The sequence below is a fragment of the Micropterus salmoides genome, unplaced genomic scaffold (assembly GCF_014851395.1).
Source record: "Micropterus salmoides isolate LMB-PRFRI ecotype aquatic unplaced genomic scaffold, ASM1485139v1 Ms_hic_scaffold_10, whole genome shotgun sequence".
NCBI classification, from domain to species: domain Eukaryota; kingdom Metazoa; phylum Chordata; class Actinopteri; order Centrarchiformes; family Centrarchidae; genus Micropterus; species Micropterus salmoides.
The window spans coordinates 5,727,870-5,747,031 of record NW_024040041.1 but is presented as its reverse complement, the minus strand read 5'-3'; the positions used below and the strand labels follow the sequence as shown (position 1 = coordinate 5,747,031).

General features: G+C 41.2%; 1 protein-coding gene across 4 annotated transcripts in view; it reads right to left on the bottom strand.

The window, feature by feature from the left end:
* hdac5 (histone deacetylase 5) overlaps positions 1 to 19,162 on the bottom strand; it is a 61,990-nt gene that overhangs the window by 6,571 nt on the left and 36,257 nt on the right. For all 4 annotated transcript variants that reach the window (XM_038709846.1, XM_038709836.1, XM_038709845.1 and 1 more), the window contains 13 exons: positions 13,111 to 13,222; positions 8,296 to 8,429; positions 7,492 to 7,612; positions 6,547 to 6,596; positions 6,349 to 6,456; positions 6,201 to 6,256; positions 5,976 to 6,063; positions 5,050 to 5,169; positions 4,117 to 4,214; positions 2,947 to 3,065; positions 2,716 to 2,849; positions 1,445 to 1,526; positions 1,151 to 1,328 (listed from right to left, as the gene is read on the bottom strand). In XM_038709846.1, coding sequence (XP_038565774.1) covers positions 1,151 to 1,328; positions 1,445 to 1,526; positions 2,716 to 2,849; positions 2,947 to 3,065; positions 4,117 to 4,214; positions 5,050 to 5,169; positions 5,976 to 6,063; positions 6,201 to 6,256; positions 6,349 to 6,456; positions 6,547 to 6,596; positions 7,492 to 7,612; positions 8,296 to 8,429; positions 13,111 to 13,222 — 1,400 coding nt within the window. The remainder of the gene's footprint in view (positions 1 to 1,150; positions 1,329 to 1,444; positions 1,527 to 2,715; positions 2,850 to 2,946; positions 3,066 to 4,116; positions 4,215 to 5,049; positions 5,170 to 5,975; positions 6,064 to 6,200; positions 6,257 to 6,348; positions 6,457 to 6,546; positions 6,597 to 7,491; positions 7,613 to 8,295; positions 8,430 to 13,110; positions 13,223 to 19,162) is intronic.

Here is a 19,162-nt window from a genome sequence, read left to right as displayed (position 1 = left end):
TATATAGATATAGAACGTATATAGATATCCATATTCACTGACACCAACTGACATAAAATGCATATTTAATATTGTATTTCATTTGTCACTGATTTTGTCTTATCTAAAAGTAGCTGCACCCACTCAGGAGTTCTTGCAATAATACCCTTTAATATCATATTATTTTATTTTATTTTAACCCTAATTTAAAGACAATATACTTTGGTGAATAAAAACTGAAAAGCATCAGGATACACAATATGTATTTTTTATGGTACTATAGCAATAAACAAGCTAACTGTAGAGTGGCAGAACAATCTTAATGCTGCAACCTTTCTCATTGCACTCGATTACGTTGACCTGCTCTATAGAAATGCGCCTGATCGATGTTTATCTTTGTTGGATACTGTCTACCATCAACACACTATTGTACCTTGTACAAAATGACAAACTGGCCCTCATTATCAGTGAGGAGGCACATACATTGGCTCACTTTTATTTACAAGTCTATGCTGGAAATGCTTCCCTCTTAACTTTATATGTCTCGTAACATCAGTTCCTATAATTTGCACTCCAGTATTTGTTATCTGTACCTACGGTCCGAACAGAGCTCAGTAAGAAGGCCTTTAGTTATGCAGCCCCATCCACCTGGAACACACTGCAGACTGATTTGCAGTTGCGAAATCTGATTTCTTTTGGTGAATTTGGTGAAACACCGCATGAAAGATTTGGAAATAGATGCCATAAATTGTTGTCACTGCTTTTAAAATAACTAAATCCTTTAAACCTACGGTATGTATAAACCTACGGTATGTATAAATTGTACTTTCAAGTAGTCTAATGTTGTTTGTTTATGTATCTTAAGGGTCTTGTTAAATGTTCCTTGTTGTGCGTGTGCTTGGTGTTCATATTTGTAACTGTGCACTGTTAATATGCTGCCATTTTGGCCAGGGCTCTCTTGAAAAAGAGGTTTTAAATCTCAATGAGATCATCTGGTTAAATAAAGGTTAAATAAAAAAAATAGTGGAAGTGGAACTAATATCAGCACTCTGAACCCTTTAATGGGCTGAGTGACACATGCATGGGGCTTGTACCGTACTTCTATACTCTGTGCACTGCTGAGTCTCAGTCCCCTAATCATGGTGTGAAGGTATCACAGTGCACAGCTGACCTGCTGGTTTCTGCGTTGTCAGGAAGAGAGCCCGGCTGCTCAACATCAACACTTAGGGAGGCCATGGCGCTGACTGTTTCTGCCTCATCCTCTGATTGGCCCTGAGCCCCCAGGGGGCCATCCAATAGCGAGTGGCCACTCGTCTGAGACAAACTCTGAAGACAAGACCAGTGTTTACCTGCGGGGACAGAGAGAAAGAGAGAGAAACACATGGACATGAGACATGTTGCAGCTTCTCATCATTGTGTATGTTTACTGTGTTTGTGTGTGTGTGTGTGTGCGTGTGTTTCTTACTCTGGATCTCTATTACTCTCTCCAGTGAGGCCCAAGCTTTTGGACAGGGTTTCTCCAGAGGCCACTGAAACACAGAGTCACACTGAGAGAGACAGAGAGTGTGTGTTAATAATAGAAATGCATGACATCAACTTCTGTATTTTACATTTGAGAGGTTAAAATGCATCCACTCAGAGGAAGGAAGAAAAGGAAAAAGAGTTGGTATGCGTTGTGCAAAATGCCATAAGAGCAGCCATTCAAAATGTGAGCTAATACATGGAGATTTATGTGGTTTTTAATGTAGTTACACTATTATACCGCACAGGATTTTCATATGGACTCTCTTGTTAAGAGCCAAATCAAACACCACATCTATACAAAACACAACAGATCACGTCTCCAAACAAGCGTCAGCTGAACAAAGCTTTAAGTTGAACTATTTGGCTAAGATGTTAGCCAGTTACCCGTTTGTGACTTTGCACCAATGATCGTCCTTTTAACCCTACATCGGCAGTGGCTGTGGTAGTGTCGGGTCAAATGACCTCCTCATAAATATGGACGTGTGTTCCCGATAGTCAGAGGTTGTATAGGGCAGAGATGCTTGTGGTTACTATTTGTTTACTTCAGCTGGCAATATCAGTCAGAAGTTAGGAGTCCAAAGCAGACCAAATGTGGCACAGGTTGCCAGATTTGGTTAGTAAGCAGTTTTTGGTATCTGCTTCGATTACAGATGTGATGGTACCAAGCTTGGAAACCTCAATGCAATGACCAAATTTTGGGATGTCACTGTGCGCAGCTGCTGTTCGCTAAGAAATCCATCGAGCATGTAACTCCCTCTAAAACTACACATTGTTGATTTTACACACCAGGACCTGTATGAGGTAAAGAACATGTTAGCTAGTGAGCTTTAGAGGTGTTGGTAGGGGTATTTCCACTTTGGACAGTGACATACGTGACACTCAGACTGGACAGTGGTATCAGTTTTCTCAGCTAACTCTCGGGGGGGAAAAAAGCAAATAAGTGTATTTCCTAAAATGTTCTTTAACATTCAAATGGACGCTACTGAGCAGTTAAATTAGCCGCTTGTCTGTGGTGATTTGAGGTAACTAAGTACAAAGCTTACTAAAGACCGTCGCGCTTGTCTTACTGGCAGTGTAATATTTCCATGATGTTCACAGAGACGGTGGTCAGCACCTCCAGGTCGAGAGAGGCTAGCATGTTTCATGTTTGAAATTAAAACATGAATAATTACTGATGATATTCCAGACACTCTTTCTCTCTCTCTCTCTCACCGGGTCTCCCAGAAGCGCAGAGACACATGCCTCTGATGCGTCACAGATGGCGGTGAGGTCATGACCGCCCTCCAGCGCCATGACAACGCGCCCACCCGCCAGACCCATCAGCAGCTGCGTTAGCTGACCGAAACCTGTCAAAACACACCGATCACAGACAAGAAACGCTCATTATAACTATTCATTCAGAGAGCGTCCAGTAACTCTTTTTCTCGCCAGTGTGGTACTCACACTTGGCGGAGACGTTGTATCCTCCCAGAGGAGACTGATGACCCTCCACTGCGTCAAAGCCTGCGGACACCAGAACCACATCTGGACTGAACTGCTGGGCAATGGGCATCACCACATACCTACACACACACACACACACACACACACACACACACACACACACACACACACACACACACACACACACACACACACACACACAATGGACATTTTAAAGCATGTTGTTTTCTTAAGGAGACCTTTCACATCACTTTGTTCAAATGAAAATGAATTTTGTGGCGACACCATTTATTCCCCAGTGCATCAGGTCTACATTAGCACTTGTACCATGCATGTGTGACACCTCAGACATTAACTTCACTCCAGACCCTGTGCATTATTTTCCTCTTATTTTGAGTCAAACTACTCAAAGATGAAATTTTTTGTGCAAGCTGAAACACTTTGAAATCAAGCAGAGGCGTCAGCGTCATTCAACTTACAGTCCCCTCCAAAAGGTAAGGCAAATTCCTTTGTTTTTGTTGTTCACTGAAGACATTTGGGTTTAAGATCAAAAGATGAGTACGAGACAAGAGTTCAGAATTTCAGCTTTCATTTCCTGGTATTCACATCTAGATGTCCCTTTTAATATTATGTCTTATCCCTTTTATTTTATTGTATTTTACTAATTTTATATTTATCTGTATTTTAGTCTTTTCAATGTTTTCATGCTTTTATCTTGTTTTGTTTTTTGTATTATTGTCTCTTGGGTATTATTGTCTTTACACTTGTTAAAGCACTTTGTAACTTGTTTTTGAAAAGTGCTCTACAAATGAGGATTATTATTATTATTATTATTATTATCATTATTATCTGGGCAACAAGAAACATCTGTCAGTCACATGTTCCAATAGTTTTGCTCACTTGAAAAATGGGTGGGTTCAAACAAAGGGTGATATGTCCTGAGTTGTTTAACACATCTAGATGTGAATACCAGGAAATAAAAGCTACAATTCTGAACTCTTGTCTCATACTAATACATATTAAACCCAAAATGTCTTCAGTGAACAACAAAAACAAAGGAATTTGCCTTACTGTTCCAATACTTTTGGAGGGGACTATATGTCTCTCCCTCCACCTTGGTAATAATGTCAACATTTAAAGATATTTAATAATAAGAAGTAGAATGTTTACCTAAAGGCAGTGAGGTACTCCACATCACCCATAGGTGGCTCTACTCCTCCAGTCCACGCTATGTTCACATTAAAACCAACACCTGCACCTGATCCCACCTGCAGAAGGGGAGACAGAGAGAGAGTTGTTATTATTGTGCAACTTTGGTCACACGTTGTGCGGCGTGCCTTTGCTTTTCTGATTCAGTTGCTGTAAATGTGAATGTACAGCAACTGTTAATGTCACTTCTACGGTTGGGGGTCAAAGCTTAGCGCACCGAGCAAGTGGGTGCATGTTTTGATGAGCAGGTCTCTGGTTTATTTGTGGCCGTTGTCTTCTGACAAAAATTCAAAGAGGTGACAGGACATGCTGAGGAGACTCATCATCAGAAGGAGGTGAAGCAGCAGTGAAAGCAAATGTTCACGCTATTCCACTGATCGACAGTAGGTGGCGGCGACGCTGCAAGAGATGTAGCCGCAAAAGGCAGGGAATAAGACTCCAAGGCAATGAAAGCTGTCCAAGTTCAGATGATATTACAAAAACTTTACTTTACAGATGTTTTTATAAAAAAGGAAATGCATTAGTCAGGTCTGAAGGATACACACAATGTGTTTTTGTTAGACACACTGAATAAAAGCATTACTGCGGGTACACAAATAGGGTACCTTTAAACTCATTGGTTGTATTGTCTCTTTTGCTTGATTGTTTAACAAATAATGCATTTCTGCTTAGACCTCACTGATAACCAGAGGGGGAGGGGTGTGAATCACAGACCGCGTTTCCAGTGGGTGTCCAATGATTGAGAATGAATGAATTGAATGAATGAGAGGAAACACTAGCGTTAGTTGTTAGATCATTTTCAGAACATGGGACATATGAGACTGCTTCAGCTATTTCAGAATGCTCACATCTACTTTGTGTGTGGGTGGGCGTGTGTGGTGTGTACTTGCGTACCTCCTCAGGAGCTCCACTGCCAGGAAAGAAGTTTCCATCATCGTAGCGGTGGAGGGAGATGTAGAGGACGTTGGGGTCGCTGTAGAAGGCCTGCTGGGTGCCGTTGCCATGGTGAATGTCCTGCAGTGACAGGTCACAGTGGCGTCAGAGAGAAGGTCGATGGGATGTTATGATACTGACACTCAGTACAATGTGTGTGGTCAACATTTTATCCAGATTAGTTGTCTTTGCCTGGGGATGAATAAGTGGCTACTAACATGTAGTGCAGTATTACAACAGTGAATGAATGCAGCCTCATCAGGCTGAACTTTGGGGAAATGTGTAGATAGATGATGTCCAGAATATTTCCATGATGGAAGGATGAAGGATGTCTTTCCCTCAATGTAAACATCAAGCTGATCGACAGAGTAATTGATTCAGACAGTTTGGAATAAGACGATTTTACAATAATACACCAAGCAAGGTCCCCTTACAGGACTTTTTGCTACAGGCTATATACGCTTAGTATAGCAACAGGTGCAGCAAACCCTCAAATTTCAAAAGAAGGGGGGTGGTGATGGTGCAGTGGATAAGACACATGCTTTTGGTGCGAAAGAACCGGCTTCAATCCCCCACTGTGACACTTCCACCAATGTGTCTCTGAGCAAGACACTTAACCCCTCGTTGCTCCAGAGGCATGCGACCTCTGACATACTTAAAAACTGTAAATTTATGTGTACCATTTAAATAACAATTCTTTTTATTATTATATTATAATTATTACCATTTGTAATGAATAATTCATGCTTTTAAGTCTTAAAAAAGTAAATGTTAATTCTTTCCCTGGTTACAGGTAACAATGTTGACAGTATGTGTATGTGTATGTGTATGTGTATGTGTATGTGTATGTGTATGTGTATGTGTGTGTGTGTGCCAATGCTACTCACCCAGTCCACAATGAGGATCTTGCCCACTCCCAGTTTCTGTTGCAGCAGCTTGGCTGTGATGGCTACTGAATTAAAGAAACAAAACCCCCTGTTCATCCACACACACACACACACACACATGCAGGACGCACGCATAGAAAAAGTGGTGCAAACTGTTAGTCATCACCAAAATATGATGCAATGGAACATCTAGTCGTGTTAAAATAATCTTGTGGGTGTACTGACATGGCGGTGGATTCCTCGGCGTGGTGACCGGGCGGACGCACCACTGCAAAGCCATTCTGTAACAAACATAGAGTGAAGGACAGGTGAGATTGGGGGGGGGGGGGTTCAGAAAACTGAGTACACTCGTTTGTATTTCCGCGTGTGTTACCTTCAGCTCCCCTGCCGCTATTCTGAAGGCCAGCTCGATGACCGAGCCGACCGCCATGCGGACCGCCGCTGACGAGTGCATCTCGTTCCACACTGTGTCACTGTCCACCTGCAGGGGGCAGCACAGAGCTCAGACCAGAGCTAAAACACTTGATGTACAGACAGACGGACAGACAGGCAAGTAGAGAGATGACCTCACCCCTATTCCTCCACAGGGTAGAACAGCATACATCTTCTGGCTGATTGGACCTGAAACAACCAGTCAGAGTAGAGCTAAATTAGGAAGCATTACAGGGAAGCAGAATTACAGATGTATTCTTCAAGGTCACGCTGATGCTAGAGAGGGTCTCTCCAAACCAACAAGAACATTCAACTGAAAATCTACCAAAAGTCCTATCCCCATCTGTAACCTTCAGAAAGACAGAAAACAGCAAGCCCGTTGTTTAAAACACGAGTTGCTGCAGTCACATGGTCTGCAGCCTTGTTTGCAGTCAGGTTGGGAACCACTGGACTGAACTGGCTAAGTGTATATAAAGTAGTTCAACCGCAGCATGCTGCTCTAACATCGATGCATCGGTATGAACAGTCACAAGAGACATTTTACTGCAGGACTCCTAATATAAGCATACTTTGTTAAAAATACTTCTGTACTTTTATATAAGAAGGATTTTGAATGCAAATTTATACTATTTTCACACTCTAGTATTGGTTCTTTTATTTAAGTAAAGGATCTCAATACTTGTCATAGAACACTTGGCTGCATCCAGCCAAGGTGCTTTCAGCTTTTGAATCTGTGTCATCAGTACCACCATTTCACTGTTTTTTTTCTCTCTCTCCATCTTCAACACAGCGTATGGAGTACTGCAAAACTTCGGGTTAAGGTAGGACAGCAATATTGTGTTAGGGGCCGCTAATTTACTCCCCTACTGAAGACTTGGTTTGGGAAAGTTTGGGTTACTTTTATCTGAGTGCAACTCACAAAAATCTGTCCTAAACGGGATTTCTCTGAACCATAGACTGACTGAACATGCAATTCAGCTAAACTTTCAGCCATGCAAGTCTGTAACACGCCGGCTTTATCCAGTGACTGACAGCCTTAGTCTTAGAGACAGACAGACAGACAGACAGACAGACAGACTGGTACCTAGCAGTTTCTTGTGGTCCAGTTTGTGTCGATTCAGCGGACTGGTTCCATACAGCAGAGTGTGGAACTCTGAATGGACAGACTGGATCTCATCCAGAGACGCTTTACGCCCACGAATCCTCTGCTCACACACACAGACGGAGAAGGAGACTGAGTAATGCATTTGCACTTTGCAAAAAACATTGAATGGACATTAGGTAATTGCTAAAATCAGCTAACAAAAAAAAGCTTTTAAACATGACCTGGAAAATAAACCTTTGGTGGACAGAAGCAGAGAACATTTGTTTATGTGCGATGGACACAGATATTTTCAGTGAATGATGATGATAAAACACGATCAGCAGTGCTGCCACGAAGGCTTTAACACCACTCGCCTTCTCTGGGAGGTGAATGTCAGCAGTGTATTGCGGTGCATGCTGGGATAGACTGCAGTGTGTGCACCAACCATGACATTACAGTACTGTGGGCGTAGCTCTGCTGTGAGGACAAAGGTCCTGTTTACAAAGTGTGTGTGCTTCATGCTTTTATATCCCTGTGGGGACTTTAACCAGAATGCACACTAACTGATGGAGACTCAAGTCACCGTGGCGACAAAAATTAAGGTCCCCACAGGTAGAGACGCTTTTTGAGGGTTAAGACTTGGTTTTAGGCTTCAGGTTACAATTGGGTTAAGGTTAGGTATGTAGTAGATGGTTAAGAATGGTTAGGGAAAGGGGCACGGGCATGCATTATGTTAGTGAGATGTCCCCACAGGGATACAGGAACAACCGTGTGTGTGTGTGTCTGTCTCGTTTGTGTATATACCTCACAGCGACCTAGCAGGCCCGTCTCCTGCAGTCTGGACCAGATGCTTTGCACTCTCCCAGCATGCTCTGGGTGGATGTGAGCGTTGCCGCACACACACTGATGCTTCAACATCAGACTGTCATATACAAGCCCTGGAGAGAGAGAGAGAGAGAGAGAGAAAAACAGACAGACGTGAATACCGTATATTCTCAAATAAAAATAATAGCTGAGTGTTGTGGCTTGTACAAATAAAAGCTGGGCCCAGATGGAGGCTGGGTAAAAAAATAGAGAAACAAATAAATAAACATGCAGACGATGGTTCATACGATGGATTCTCATTATTTACGCAGCAATTACCCCAGGAAAACAACAAATACGTGTTAATGGTCCACCACAATGTACTTTGTAGAAACACCACTAGATGTCAGCAGCTACAAGTGAAATACGTGTGAGACATGCAGCACACTGGATTTACCACAGTACTTCTGGTGGAAAAACCTTAGAAAGAACCTGGAGTACGACACACATTTTTAATGCTGAATCCACTGTTTGACTCCTACTTTACACAGGTTGTGAAGCTTATGGAACAGTTTTTCTCAACTGCTTAAACACATTTCTTGAAATGATGCCTCTTTTTCTCAAAACTTTAAACACAAATCCACAACTTCTCAACCCAATTCCCCAAACGTCTCATTTTCAGACCATGAAGCTCGCCACTCAAAACCATTCAATCTTGCTGAAAAACCAAACTCTGCCCTCCGACATGACACACAAGCCCTCAGAAACACACACACTGCAACACAGTCTGACACAGTGGTGAGAGAACTTCAAAATACTGCTACAAAAACCGGTTATTAGTAAGTACTGTACAGTTCAACACACCAAACAACAAATTATTCTGCCCCAACGTCCTGTCTTTGGTCTGAGACAGGCCAGAGACTCTGTTCTCCCTCCACCTCCTCCTACTCCTCATCTTCTTCCTATCCCATCTTCTCCTCCAACTCCTAGGGCCTTTCAGAAACCAGACCCTCGCCACTTATAATCACAGCCAAATCGAGCTCCCTAATCCGCGTAGTGTATAAATACAGCGGCCATCTTTAGGACGAACTACCCTCTCCCCCCAGCGTAAATAGGATCTGACGTTACCGCTGCACTCACTGCTATACAGTTTTTCTCATTTGCTAAGACACACTAAATGAAACTGGGGTCCGCTTGACCTTCATCATCACATTATTAGCACAGCAGAAGTCTTCTCTTGCAAATGTTTTAACACTTTTTCATTTGTTTCACACATTTTTCACACCCTTTGTCAAAACAGTTACCACGGAGCTCACTGAAACACCCCGAACTCTGTTGGATTCACTGTGTTGAACAAAAGGAAAACATCTAATCACAGCTGATAGAAAGTACTTGCATAATTATAAATGTCTATGCGCCTGTGTGAAACTCATTTGCACAACTCTTCGATCAGCAATCAGTCCTATCTATAAAAGATGCCCCCTCTGTGTTGCTATTTGCAAGCATGGATCAAAGAGGCCATAGGCACGGAAGGAGAGCAAGAGGCCATGGCAGAGGGGCCCGAGGAAGAGGAGTTTGTATGCGTGGTGGAGGAGCTGCAGCAGCAAGAGGACGAAATCGAGCTCAAGTTTCAAATGAAATTCAGGCAACAATTATTGACCATGGCATCAATCATGGCTTGTCCTTTAGAGAGTTTGGACAAAGGGTCCAGCCCCTTCTGAGTCGGAGCACTGTGGCATCTATTGTAATTCACAGTGTTACTGTAATGTATACCACTGTGTATTTCAGCTTTACTGTATTGCCCTGTTAGCAGAACAAAGTGTGTCTACAGTAATGCAGGTGTTTTATCAATCCCATTTATGTGACTGTCATACAGTAATGTCAATTTTGACATGCTTTTTGCTTTTACTTTATAGAATCCACACATTACCACACACTGGTGGCAGAGGAAAGATATTTAGTGTTGAACAGGAGTCTGCCATTGTAAATATGGTTGTGGCAAACGATGTAATCAGACTGCGTGAAATCCAGGCAGCAATAATTGCAGATCAGGGAGCATTTAGAAACTATAGATCGAGTCCTTAAACGAAATCATGTCGGAATGAAGCAACTGTACAGAGTTCCATTTCAAAGAAACTCTGACATCGTAAAGGAGGCACGAATCCAGTATGTGCAGGTACAGATTTTTTATTGTAGTTCCTTGTTTACCATAGTTAGAATAATTTGCTTTATGAATTTGCTCTTTTTCTTTGAGAATAACGGAGCTTGAAGCTGAAGGGGCACATCACAAATTCATTTTTGTGGATGAAGCCAATTTCAATATCACCATGTTTGCTGCCATCTCCAGTGATGAGGTCCTTTGCCACATACCAACTATTGGCCCTTACAATACAGAACGCCTCATCACATTTCTTGATGCATTGAAAGAAATACTGATTCCACCCGAAGAGAGAGGGCTGTTGAGGCCTGGCATGACTCCGTATGTCATAATGTGGGACAATGTGGCTTTCCACCACTCTCGCCTTGTGAATGAATGGTTTGCAGCACAGCCTCGTATTATGATGCAATTCCTCCCTGCATACTCGCCTTTTCTGAACCCAATCGAGGAGTTCTTCTCTGCTTGGAAGTGGAAGGTGTATGATCACTGGCACATATGAGCAGATGCCCCTCCTGGAGGCAATGAATGCTGGTTGCGTGGCAATAGGTGCAGAGAGTACTGCCAGGGATGGATGCAAGGAGGTATTTCCCTTGGTGCATTGCAAGGGAAAACATTCAATGCGATGTTGATGAGAACCTGAGCCATAATCGTCAAGAACAAATGGACTAAATGTGAAAGATAAAATATATATATCTTTTTTTTTTAAAGGTATTTCCAACCATAAGTTTCCTTTGGTGGCTTTTTTTCCCCCAGTATCCATTTGAGTTTGTAAAGTATCATATTTCATATTGATGGCTATATTTTGTATTTTGTTGTCCATTGTGTAATGATTGATTGAAAGAATAAATTAATTTGTGGTGTTTGATGGAAATATTTGCTTATGTTGCATGTTTTTAATGGTTTGTGAGTGTCAGAGCATTTTGCTAACAAAATGAGTCATTTTGGCCATTGAGCTTCAGTTTTATCCTGTGTGTTAACTGTTTTCAAAATGTGATGTCAGAGTGGGAAAATGTGTTTAAGCAATTGAGAAAAACTGTAATATGCGGATCAAATAAACAGGTTTTCTCCATTGCTTGAACACTATAAGCAGGCTTTTGAACTAAAATGTCAAAACCATAACTCCATTTTTCAAAAAGCACACCCATTTCTCTAAACTCTACATACAAATCCCTTAATTTCTCATTGCCTGCACCATGTGTTCATCGAGAAAGCACAGACATTCAGGATGCTGGGGCAGAATAATTAGTTGTTTGGTGTGTAGAACTGTACAGCACACTAAGGAATGAAACATTTGTTGTTTCTTTTGTTGGGTTCATAATGTGAAAAGGATTTTGAGGGGGAGAACCACAAGCAACTTATACTTCTTCCTAATAACCAGTTTTTGTAGCATTGTTTTGAATTTCTCTCACCAGTGTGTCAGACTGTGTTGCACTGTGTGTGTTTCTGAGGCCAAAGTTTGGGGTTTCAGCAAGATTGAATGGTTTTGAGAGGAGAGCTTCATTTTGACCTGAAAATAGGACGTTTGGGGAATTGGGTGAGAAGTTGTGGATATGTGTTTAGAGTTTTGAGAAAAAGAGGCATAATTTAAAGAAATGTGTTTAAGCAATCGAGAAAAACTGTAAGATTCAGGATTGATGTTCAGGAAAGGTGTGTTTTTTACAATAACCAAACTGAAAACATTTGTCACTTTATTTGTGTTTGTTCATAAAACAAATTATTTTGGTTATATTTTGAATATTATACAATGACTTTAGATATTTATGAAAAAATAAATATTATATTCTTTTATGAAAAGATTGATATTCATTGTAAAAGAAAAGCCTATTTGAACCTCTTATCTTCTTTAAAAAAACATTAGGCCTACATTCACAAATACATTTCAAAAGAAATCAAACATTATAGTGATGCATTATATAGTCTGAAGAATTTAAACAGTTAAAATGTATAAAGACTTAACTATTTTTCTTTGTTGTTTGTTACGTGACACCCCTGTGTATCTAGTTGTGCCATGTTCTATTATTCTGTTGTTTAATGTGGGCTATTTAGTTTTGGACGAAGATTTTCGTATTACAGTTGTGTTGTCTATCAGACAAGAGCATTTTTTATTAAACACAATATAACTATAAATGGTGATATGAAATGTTAGTGTAGTTTCAGAATTTAAAAATCCTACATGTTAACTGGCGAAGTCACACGGAACTCACATTTGAAAGAAAGGTCCCCCGTCGTGCAGCAAAGGGTGTTACACACCTTCAACAAGCTGCCATCGGTGCTCACTTGGCATTTGAGGGTTTAACAACCCACTACCACTCCGCCCTTGTTGGTTACGGATGTCACTCAATGTGGCGGACCCTCCGCATTGAACGCGCAAACGGAGTGGAAGTAGGAGAGGGAGGAGAAAGCAGTTTTGGAAAGGCCTTACTGTTCCTCTTCAATAGACAAAACACTACTTGAGAACCTGTGGTATCTCAGTCAATTCACTTAGCTCATCTGATCTGTCAGCCGACAGAGTCAGCTCCCTGTTGCTAGGCAACAAGCGCGGTGGCTTATAGTAGGCAGAGAGACGCCGCTGATGTCAAACTCTCATCCAATAGCAAACCAGATGTGCACACGCTCACACAAAAAACAAAACAATAAAAACCCACACAAAAACTGACCGGTAGTGAAGAGGTGTTTGATGGGATTGACAGTGGCTGCCGGGGAGGACTGCGCTCTTCCCAGGGGTCTGTGGGGCAGCGAGGACTGGAACACACCCAGCTGCTGCAAGGCCTGATGGGAAGGGGAAGAGAGATAGGAGGAGGGGGGGGGAGAAAGTTATGATTCATAGCAGAAGGATGAATCAGAGTTCTGCCCATTCACTGCAGTGCTGGAGGAGAGAGAGAGCGTGAGTGTGTGTGGTGTCTCCATTTTCACCACACACACTCACATTACTATAATTCTAAATATTATTAAATATATTTCATAAAAATCTGTGTATGAAAACATGCTAAAATCTACGACTGACATGTTGACTGTTATGAAGACGACAACAACTGTTGCACCTGCGGTTAGTTTTAGACACTTGGACTGACTGTCCTGAAATTTCACTAATCACCAACCTCCACAGTGTGTGTGTGTGTGTGCGTGAGGATGTGTGTGTGTGTGTGTGTGTGTGTGTGTGTGTACTGCAGACGCACACATAGTCTCTATATTTAGGGGGTGTTGCTGTGCTCCCTGCTGCGAAATGGGTGACTCATCATGTGTGGGTGGACACTAAAACACACACACACACACTTGAAGATATACAGACATACAGGAACACACACAGTGATGAGTCCAGTGGTTGAGTCACCAGCTGCTGATGTCACTGCAGCGTCAACAATTGTGTGTGTGTGTGTGTGTGTGTGTGTGTGTGTGTGTGTGTGTGTGTGTGTGCGTGCGTGCGTCTGTGCGTCAGTCTGCTCAAGTTTGACTGGACACCCAGCGGTGAGGCTCTCATGTTTTTAAAGTGGTGTGTCTTTGTTTTATGTATGTTGTGTTTTCTTCCATTAACAGTCACAAAATGCGGCAGGTGCGTCACAAAAGTGCAGCTTTATATTAGAATCCCACCATTTTACGTTTCTCTAAAATGTCAAAGCTTTCTTCTGATGACTCATCCTCTACTTGTGTGCTTATAAAAAAATTATTTAAAAAGAAAATAAAGAAAACCCAGTTAAATGTGATGGTACATTTTGAATTGATCCATTCAACCCTCCACTCAAATAAAAGCTGCTACACCCTCAAGCACAAACACCACCCACAGTGAACCTGGGCCCGAGGAGTGTATTTGGGTGTGATTGGAAGGAGGGGGGAAAAAGATCATTGGCCACTCCTGCTGACATTTAAAAGTGCACTCCATCCCATTTAGCAAAGCACTCCTTTAACACTGTTGGTCTTATTATCGACTTTTTTTTAATAAAAAATAAAAAACAATAACAAAATTATCTACATCGATGCAGCAGAACCAGAGATAGTATTTTTTTATCCCATGCATTCTTATTTCTTCTTGCCTAAATTACCCACAATTCAGCACAACTTAATTCACTTGACTATACAGATTCAGGTGTGTTGCGCTAGTTGCAGAGGTGAGATGCTACAGAGGTCTGGTAAGCTCACTTCTTTCTGCCTCCACACAAACAGATTCATTTCAGTTTCAAACTTGCGGTCTTCAGCTTCAACCCAGACGGACTCAAGTGGCATCACTTAAGGCAACATACCGCACTCAGCTCCCTCTGGAGCTTCATACAACTTGTCTTTGTTGTTGTTGTTTTTTTACACATACGGTAGTACTCCCACGACCTGTAAACAGACTCTGATGGTGTAATATCACTGGAGTTCCTCTAAGCAGGACTAATCAGAGCAGAGCTGGACAACACTGTCTGATACTCCCACATGGGGCACAAAGAATACCTTTATGGAAAAGGCAAAACAATTAGGAACATCAAGATCAATATTATAGAGCTACATATTAAATCCAACACTTTAGAAAAAATAGAAATATATACTGAATATATAGATATATCACTCCGGAGGTTATGGCCAGAATCTGTACTTATAACCTACAACAGGAAAACCAGCACAAACAACAAGGAAGATAATAAAAAGAGAGGCTGCTTCAACAGATGAAAATGCAGGAGGGTAAAAAGGCAAAGTTGAATTGTCTTAACGTAATGAGTTGTCGTCATCTCGAGTATTTCACCTGTCTCTGCTCTGCTCCTCTCCGTGTACACGCACACACACTGAGCCCCGCGGCCGCTCAACGGCCCCCAAAGCAGTCAGCCTAAACACTGCAATGCTGTCACCTTCTTGTGCTTTAAGTTGACGTTTAAAGCAAATAATGTTGAATTATTATGGGCCGTTTCTAATTTCAACGGCTATTTGGGATTTTTGAGGTAATGCATATAATACAATTTAGAAATGTAGCATTCAATTTTAAAAGTTCAATAAATAAAATTTCTAATTTTTATCTTCCCACCCCCCAAATGTGTTAATAATGTGACAAGACAAATAGCTGCTAACAGTTACTTCATAAGTTAATAATGAACAGTTAAGTATCCATAGGTGTCCAGAGAATGACTGTATTGCAGCTTTAGCAACAGCTACATGTGTTTTCAGCCCACAGAGTAGCTGCAGATTTCTATGAAGAGGACAAAACACATGCACATGCAAACCAGATAGACCTTCAGATAGACCTTGACTTCCACTAACCGGAAGGTTGGGAACCACAAATTGCTCCTGCTGGCTGTTCCATCACTGTGAAAGTGTGGTGGTGGAGCAGTGGATAAGACACAGGCCTTTGGTGTGAGAGACCTGGGTTCAATCCCCCACTGTGCCCCATCCACCATTGTGTCCCTGAGCAAGACAATTAACCCCTAGTTGCTCCAGAGGTGTGTGACCTCTGACATGTATAACAACTGTAAGTTGCTTTTGATGAAAGCGTCAGCTAAATGAATAAATAAAGTGTGTGAATGAGTAAATTTTTCTGATGAGCAGTTGGGTCTCTGCTCATAGGTGGGTGAATATGATGTAGTGTAAAGCACTTTGAGTGGTCTCTTCATGTTCTCCTGCTTCCTCCAACCCTCCAAAGACATGCATAGGTTTATTGGTGACTGTTGTTGCCCTTAGGTGTGAACGTATGTGTGAAGTGTTTGTCTCTATGAGTTAGCCCTGTGATGAACTAGCAGGGTCCAGGGTTAGCCCAATGACAGCTGGGATTGGCTCCAGCCCCCTCGCGACCATGCACAGAGTTACAGTTTCTTTTCAATTGCTAACCTGCGCTGGTCAAAACTGAAGTCACATGGTCAAAACTCTTCACACAGTCAGCGAAACAGAAGTGTATGTGGACCAAACTGTGAATCATTTTTCTTTGTTTTCACACAAAATGCATTCAATGACCACTTTCTCCAAAATCCATGAACTCTTTTCCCATAACTACTTCACCACCTGCAAAACACTGTATATCTGCAGCACATTTTTCAAATGCTAAGTCCAAAACTGTTAAAAACACATTCAAAACAAAATGTTGGTAAATTTCCTGCATTTTTGCTGTAGCTGGAGAGATATATATAGAAAATCTATGCAGAACATTTACTTCCATTTTATGTTTTAGAGAAATATGTGTAATGTTTTGAATGTGGTTTTACTGTAAAACTGCAAGCTGAGTGTAAAGCAAGAAATGTGCTTATATTTTAGCAGAACTGGTTCAAGGGGATGGTTCATCAATTACAGACTGTGGTCACTGGGTCTCAAGTACCAGTGTTAACTATGTAAACAACCAAAAAAAAAGTGTATTGCAGCACTGAAATGTCAGGAACTTCTTTTTTTCCACAAGTAAATTACTGAATGCATTTCTGATTCATTCTTGCAACATATACTATAGTACAGTCAATAAAGTGAAAATATGTTACAGGTTTCTTTCATTTTCTCTCAGTCGGAGAGAGTTTTGGCTGGACAAGTTTATTTTGAGGCTTATATGAAGTGTTTTGGTGGTTTGAGTGACTTTTGGAGGTGAGATTAACTGTTTGGCCAGGATGCATGTTGGTAATGCAGACTGTGTGAAGAGTTTAGAAAAAGTGGCTTCAGTTTTGACCATTGCATCTTAGCAACTGAAAAAAACTGTAACTATACTACTGACCACGGCTGCTATAGTGCTAACCCAAAAATATTATTCTGATTACATAGTATTTAAACCAAATAATAACACAAATTAGAATATGAAAAAGAATAGTTAAATGATAACAATACTTACTCAAGGATTAATTTACTTTGGTAGAGAAATTTTTTATTAAATAACATTTTATCTTGATTATAGTACAGAGCCCATTGAGCTACCAGTAAATATTATTATATCTGAATGAAACTTTTCACAGGCAAGGCAAAGGAACAGAATGAGGGGGTGGCACAGTGTTAAAAAAAATGTTTTTCATTGAGTGGCACCCTATGCGTTAAGTTTCCTAAGTAAATAAGAGTAATCCAGTTACATAATCGTGATCTCAATCTCAAAATCAAGCAGCCCTAGATTAGGCAATACTTATACAATACAAGTTATACCAGGTATATTAACAGCTGCTCAGGTATATTACAGGTTTTCTCCATTGCTTGAACACTATAAGCAGGCTTTTGAACTAAAATTTCCAAACCATAACTCCATTTTTCAAAAAGCACACCCATTTCTCTAAAGTCTACTCACAAATCCCTTCATTTCTCATTGCCTGCACCATGTGGTCACTGAGAAAATACTAACATTCAGTATTGTTCACTTAATTAGCATTGCAACTTAATTAGCAATTGATAACACACCAATCAGAAGCTTCAATAGATGAAATGGTCAGTTCATTCAGTTTAGGAACAATGGATCCAGAAAAATCTGAAGGAAGACATAGAGGACACCAGAGAGGAGGTGGAGAAGAACGGGAGGAGGCAGAGGAGGAGGAGTATGGAGGAGGAGGAGGTGGAGGGCAGAGGACTAGGAGGTAGAGAAGAAGGGGAGGAGGTAGAGGAGGAGGAGGTGGAGAACAGGAATCTCTGGCCTGTCTCAGACCAAAGACAGGATGCTGGGGCAGAATAAGGTTTTTGAGGGGGAGAACCACAAGCAAAATTACTAATAACCAGTTTTTGCAGCATTGTTTTGAATTTCTCTCACCAGTGTGTCAGACTGTGTTGCAGTTTGTGTGTTTCTGAGGCCAAAGTTTGGGGTTTCAGCAAGATTGAATGGTTTTGAGAGGAGAGCTTCATTTTGACCTGAAAATAGGACATTTGGAGAATTGGTTGAGAAGTTGTGGATTTGTGTTTAGAGTTTCGAGAGAAAGAGGCAAAATTTCAAGAAATGTGTTTAAGCCATCGAGAAAAACTAGGCCGCCCGGTTAAATTAATCCACCCAGGTATAATAACGGATGCCCTCGTATATTAGTATTTTCTACGGGCCTCTCATTCAGATATGAATCCCCACCGGCCAGATTCCCCAGATCAGCTTTTTAAAGAATGAACCAAGTTGGGTTTAATAACTGTTTTTACGTACAAAGATATTTTTCTTTGCAGTTGAAACTATGCTTCCTTATACGTTGGATTCAAGCAGCCATCTTAAATTTACGGTTAATTGTGATTTCTCACTAATCGGTTTTCTGGACATTTTGATCATCAAAGAACAAGACAAACTGGCAACAGGTCACTAAAGAGAACCGACAGACAAGAACATTACATAGCAAGAGTTTCCCTCCCACCTCTCTCAAAACAAGTCTTCCAAGTCAGTCAATTTAATAGAGTACGCCGCATTTGAGTCACAGTGGAAAGATTTAGGGATAGGCAGTATGAAGAAGGCTGGATCCAAAATGCTGTAGAGACATTTAAGAATGTCAGCCAAAGTGAAGGTTTGACTCGGGTAATGGACGTCCCTTCTGCATTATACAATACTCTCCTTTGGGAAAGGAATTTCAAAGGATTTCCCCTCAACATTGGCACATGAAATCTGATCCTAATCATAAATGAGTCTTCAAAGATCCCCCACGGACTGTTTACCATCGATCTCACAGTCAGAGCCGACCTTCCACCAGAGCGAACTCCTCACTTCTTATCGACAAATTCCAGTGTGCACAGTGCGCACAATGTAATTTCACTTTCAAATGTCATTTACTCATCTGCATTCCGGTAAAAAGATTCAATGTCAAGGCTATCATCACTTGTAACACAAAAAAC